Genomic DNA, 6,000 nt, shown 5'->3' with positions numbered 1-6,000 from the left:
TGTGCTTTGATGGCCTTGTGCATGCTATTCTGGGCAGCCATTTTGAAACCAGGACTCCTAGGAAAACAACCAAGGCTGCGTGAGCATTGTTTCCTCAGGCCCGATTGTTCACACCCACACATACACAAAAATATAAATGCATGAAACCCAAAATGCAAAGTAAGTCCAGTTCACAGGCTAGCATGCATTGTCCCGTTCTCTCAGACACACAAATAGCGTGGAAAATAACTGGAGATATGCGTGCATTGTCTCATCAGGGTCACTGAGAAACAGATAGAGGAAGAGAGGGTCACAAAAGATCAGCGCACTCTTGTGCATTCAAACACGCACACATAAACAGTGATTTTAACTGGCAAGAGTGTTTATTTTAAAAAACTAATTACATTAATGGACGTGTAACTGAAATAATAATCATAATAGCAAAATACTGGCATTTTTCTTACAAAGACAAAGAAGGCCCTCATTATAAACTGTACAATCAAAAGGCCAACCAAGAAACAAAGCTGAAAAAAAAAAAGAATTCAGACAGACTGTTGCTTGGGGAGAATAAGTCTGGTCACGATTCGTTTAAAGACAATACAAAAGATGAAGACAAAAAATGGAAAACATTCACACACTCAATTGTCTGACATTCCAGTTGCTATTTCCTGTGCAGTAGGAAGAGGGCATGCCTCTGCTCAGGAAGTGGCGTGGACACACTGAGAGACCACTCTTGCTCCGCAGTCTGTGTAAACATGATTGTATTGCTAAGGCTTTCTCACTCTCCAAACTCCCCTGACATTTAGAAGAATAATACTAAAACATACATCTTATCCGCTCCAAAACAGTCTGTTCCAACACAATATATTACATTTATTTCAAAAAATGAGTATGATAAAAGAAACAGTTAACAGTTCCGATGAGTCAGGGATTTCTTTACGCACACAATTACAAACGAAGTGACAACGGTGCACCTTAACTGAAGCTCGAGGGCCAATTAAACTCTTTGTTGGTTTTGGATCATGCAGTCATGTGGTTGCGATACTGGAGTCATTATGAGTAATGGCAGGAAATACCTAATACGGGACGAAAAGTGAGAAGGTTGCTACTCATTTTAGGTAGGGAAACGGCTGCTCTGTGGCATGAGCATGAAAGGAAAGTTCACAAAAAAATAAAATAAAAAAGTAATCATTTGCTCACCTTCATTTTGTATTTTTCCAGGAAACCAAAAAAAAAAAAAAAGCATTTTACTAGACAATGAAAGTGGATGGTGACCAAGGGATGGCAAGCTCCAAAATGAACAAAAACATCGTAAAAATAGCCCATAGGTCTTGTATTACTTTAAAGTTTAGTTTAAAGTTAAAACTTTAAAGGGTTAGTTCAAACAAAAATAAAAATTCTGTCGTTAATTACTCACCCTCATGTCGTTCCAGACCCGTAAGACCTTCGTTCATCTTCGGAACACAAATTAAGGTATTTTTCATAAAATCCAATGCCCCATTGCCAGCAAGACAACTAACACTTTCAATGCCCAGAAAGCTACTAAAGACATATTTAAAACAGTTCATGTGACTACAGTGGTTCAACCTTAATGTTATGAAGCGACGAGAATACTTTTTGTGCACCAAAAAAAACAAAATAACGACTTTATTCAACAATATCTAGCGATAGGCGATTTCAAAACACTGCTTCATGAAGCTTTAAAGTTGACATGAGGGTGAGTAATTAATGACAGAATTTTCTTTTTTGAGTGAACTAACCCTTTAAGTTGTTGTCCTATGATCATGTAGTGGTCACTATTCATTTTCATTGTTCAAGTGCAGCTTGTACATTCTTATAAATAACTCCTTTTGTGTTGCACAGAAGAAAGAAAGTCTTCTGAGGGTGAGAGAATGATGTCTGAATTTTCATTTTTGTCTGAACTATTACATTAAAATTCTGAATAACATAAAGAGGAAGACTGTTTGAAGCTCTATAGATGTTAAACTGGAGGTGCACTATAACGGACCTCTGCACTGAACTTGTCGTTTCTCTTGGGCAGTGGAGGTTTCTTCCGAATGTCTCTCTTCAGGATCATCTCCTCGTTGGCATATATCGGGGCTTCGGCATCATCAGAGTGGTAACCAGACTGATAACCACTGGTCTGATTGGACGATTCAGAAGCTAAAGACTCCTTACTTTTGCATCGCAGTAGTGGGCTGTGGATGAAAGCATGAACATGTTTGCATGACTGTGGAATTGTCCTGATTTGTAACTACTGAGATCAGGATGAATGGTCACCTGAAATTGATTGGTCTTTGCACCTGCCTATCCAAAGCTTTCATCTGCTCACGTGATAAGCCCACTCCACAGTCCATGTGACCATTCTGTAGGAAGGAAGATCATTTAAAATTGACTAAATTGACTGCTTTCATCATTAAAAAAGGATTTCTGGGACGCAAGAATACTCTTTTAATGGATTTTTGACCTAGTAGTACGTAGAGTTTATTTACCATTACAGCAGTGTGCTCCAGGGGAATGTTCACAAAAGTCATCATACTTATTGGCACACCACAACTGTCTAACTGATGTGGGAACCTGTCAGAAGAGACATGGGTGGGACCATTGTTGCATTAGTTTGTCAAAGGAGAGGTTAAGCACGTTATATCCTCAAATGTCAGCTCTTTAGTGTTTTGTGGACACAACAAAAGTCAGATAACTCAGGCAGGGATAAGTATTAGTGCTTGCAAGGATATAATTAAATCTGATTAATTTGATGTCTATGATGCCAACAACAGCACTAAAACACCAGACAGAACAGTTATTTTAACTAACCCCAGAGCTGGAGCATTGTCATAGTGGAGCTGGGCCTCTGTGTTGCCTGCACAGTGTGTTCTTTTAGATGTCACACTGACGTGAGGAGCCCCTGATTCCTCTTCCATCTCTCCGTTTGTCAGTGGGATGTAATCCTTTCCATCCTAAAACACAAGCAACAAATTATAGTTCAATTCAAAGATTTAAATTTGTCACATGAAAAATGTAATCATGTTCCATTATGTGGAAAAGTCACTTTCTTAACTTTCTTAAAAACATTTTTGTCTTGTTTTCCAGTAAAGATATCTAACTGTCCTTAAACGTGAGAAATTTCATAAGATATTATAGTAACACTTTACAATGCTTCATTTGTTAACATTAGTTAAAGGTGGGGTATCCATTTTTTCAACTACACTGTTTGGAAATTAGTCGGGCCGATACCAACAACAAATGTCTAACCAATCAGCGTTAGGGGGCGTATGACGGTCGCGGAGACAGAACGAGCAAGAGGGGGATTTGAAAAAAAAAAAAAAAACACGCAGAAAGAGAAATGATGAGAAACAATACAAAAGACCTCAAAAGAATATCACTGGAATGAAGGTTTATGACAGGGCAAGTGCTTTAGGACCCGCGTTAATATTAGAAAAGCTTTCAAGCGCTGGAGAGAACAAAGTGGGAAGGCCTAAAAACAGACGCAGAGGCTCCTTTGACTCCTTCTCATGTGAGTAACACCGGGTTTGAGTGTCATTGATTGTCTGGAGCTGCTGTGCTGTTGGCAACCAACAACAAACACTGTTTGTATTTACTCTTGTGTACTGTACGTTCATGTTTTGTGCTTCCTTGTCGTTCGTTCATCGACTGCGCTTTATATTTCGTGAAGCATTTTGTTGCGCGTCAGTTGTGATACACAGACATCCACTCTCGTATTGCGTGTGTAACAGTGGCTAGATAGTGAGAGTTGTGCAGGTAAACCACTGCACACTGACGACCGCTAGAGAATGCGGTGTTTAACGTCATTGATAGTGCACTGGTCTCGCATGCCAGCAGTGAACGGGCTGGGGTTCGAGACCGACTCGGAGCAGGGTGGTTAGGATTGGAGTGTAAGTTTTGGAGGCGGAGCAATGAAGAGAGGGGTGGGTTTGTTTGGGTTGATTTCAAATATCAACAATGTCCAACAGCGTAGTTGAAAAAATGGATATCCCACCTTTAACTACATCAGTTAATATGAACTAACAATGAAAAATATTTCTAAAGCATTTATTAATCTCAGTTCATTTTAATCTCAACATTTACTAATACATGATTAAAATCAAAAGTTGTATCTGTTAACATTAGTTAATGAACCTGAACTAACATAAACTAACAACGAACAGTTGCATTTTTATTAAATAATGTTAACAAAGATTATTAAGTACTGTAACAAATGTATTGCTCATTGTTAGTTAATATTAGTTAATGCATTAACTAACCTTGACTAATGGAACCTTATTGTGAAGTGTTACTGTTATTATTTTTTCACAGAACATATCTTTATTTGTACATCTAACTACAAAGGTTTGCAAAGGTTTAAAACTAACTGAAATAAGTTTAAGTTCAAGTACCAAAAGTACTAAAACTAAAATAAAAATAAATATATACATTATATATTTATATATTTAAAGTATAAAAATAATACTAAAATAACTTGCCAAAACAGGAGAAAACCATTTGCCAATGTAGTAAGGAAAATAATAATTCAATTTACAAATTAAAAAGCAAGTATTAATATGTACTTATGTATTATGTATATGTAATATGTACTCAAGTAAATGTATCTTGGTTTAAGGATGTTTAGAGATTTTTTACTGGAAAACAAGATAAAAATACCAATGAAAAAAGTTTTTTTTTTTTTTTTTACTTTGACTGAATACTTAAATTACTGATTACTAAATACTTAAATTACTGATTACTAAAACATAAATTAAAGAAAAAATGTATATACTTGGAGTCAAGTCTAACCTGTTGAGCGCTAGCCTGTAGCAGATTGCCCAGATGCTCAACTAACTGGGTAAATGTTGGCCTGTCTGTAGGTCGATCAAGCCAGCAGTCCAGCATGGTCTGGTACCTGGAAGAATTTCACATTAACATGGAAGAGTTGATTACATATTTTAGCTTTCAACTGGTTGCTACATCTCTGATTTCATTATTAAGAATAGGGCCCAATTGTACAAAAAAATAAAAAAATAAAAACAGTATGAAAATACTTCTGTATTTCCTACAGAATTAAACAAATTTACTTACACCTATTCTCTGTTGGAAACACTATGACTGGCCAGGACTACAAAAACCTAGATTAACTATCGTCAAAGATGATTTTCACAGATTTTACATCAATAGTAAAAATGTGTAGTGTATTTACATCTCAGGTGTGGCGTAATCTGGAGCTCTCATTCTGGTTCCCTCCTTCAGTCGCCTACAGAAAGACTCATCAATGCACACACCTGGGTATGGAGACGCACCTGCACCAAAGTAGATGGGCCATCAGAACATGTCAGCTAACTAGAGTAGGTTTATTCTAGTATCTAGTAAGTGCTGTGATAATATTATGTTTATATCAATATTGTGTTACCAAGTGAGAAGATTTCCCATAGCAGTACGCCAAAAGACCAAACATCACTCTGCGTGGTGTACACGCGGTCAAAAATGGTCTCAGGAGCCATCCACTTGAGAGGAAGACGAGCCTGTAATGATAGAGAGGAAATGCTCAAGTGTAAGTTGGTCTGTTTTGATAAACAATGGAACGAAGTTGTCCATGCTTGTAATAAGAGTCCTCACATCTCCTTTACGGACGTAATCAGGGTCTTTATAAACGTCTCTAGCCAGCCCAAAATCACATATCTTCACCACATTGTTCTCAGAAAGTAGGATGTTTCTGGCTGCCAAGTCCCGGTGGATACACTGCAAACACAAAGTAACATTATGACTGAAGCAATTATCTTTAATGAATAGTAAATGCTCAAGATCAATGTATACACACACAAGTAGACCCTGATTGTGTGTTCAGTTTTACCTTTCGAGAGGCTAGGAACTCCATGCCTTTGGCCACCTGAAAGCTATAGCTGATGAGATCCTCCATTGTCAGGTGATCCCAGTCTGAACTCTCTATACACAAGCAGATGACACATAATATATATAAATCTTAGATCTAGTAAATGTTTTTAATAATCTTTTTGTGTTCATAAATTAAAT

At 37.2% G+C, this 6,000-nt stretch overlaps 1 protein-coding gene across 1 annotated transcript in view; it reads right to left on the bottom strand.

Moving 5' to 3' along the window:
• Nucleotides 1-340: 340 nt before the first annotated feature.
• Nucleotides 341-6,000, bottom strand: part of kdr (kinase insert domain receptor (a type III receptor tyrosine kinase)) — a 30,043-nt gene continuing 24,383 nt past the window's right edge. Inside the window, exons 22-30 of the mRNA XM_051875330.1 lie at nt 5,822-5,913; nt 5,587-5,709; nt 5,381-5,492; nt 5,171-5,270; nt 4,771-4,876; nt 2,794-2,936; nt 2,472-2,556; nt 2,260-2,345; nt 341-2,177 (exon numbers count right to left, since the gene is read on the bottom strand). Coding sequence (XP_051731290.1) covers nt 1,961-2,177; nt 2,260-2,345; nt 2,472-2,556; nt 2,794-2,936; nt 4,771-4,876; nt 5,171-5,270; nt 5,381-5,492; nt 5,587-5,709; nt 5,822-5,913 — 1,064 coding nt within the window. The 3' untranslated portion in view covers nt 341-1,960. The remainder of the gene's footprint in view (nt 2,178-2,259; nt 2,346-2,471; nt 2,557-2,793; nt 2,937-4,770; nt 4,877-5,170; nt 5,271-5,380; nt 5,493-5,586; nt 5,710-5,821; nt 5,914-6,000) is intronic.

The sequence above is a fragment of the Ctenopharyngodon idella genome, chromosome 20, assembly GCF_019924925.1.
Source record: "Ctenopharyngodon idella isolate HZGC_01 chromosome 20, HZGC01, whole genome shotgun sequence".
In the NCBI taxonomy this organism is placed as follows: domain Eukaryota; kingdom Metazoa; phylum Chordata; class Actinopteri; order Cypriniformes; family Xenocyprididae; genus Ctenopharyngodon; species Ctenopharyngodon idella.
The sequence above is the reverse complement of the archived record's forward strand: the minus strand, read 5'-3'. Positions and strand labels throughout refer to the sequence as shown.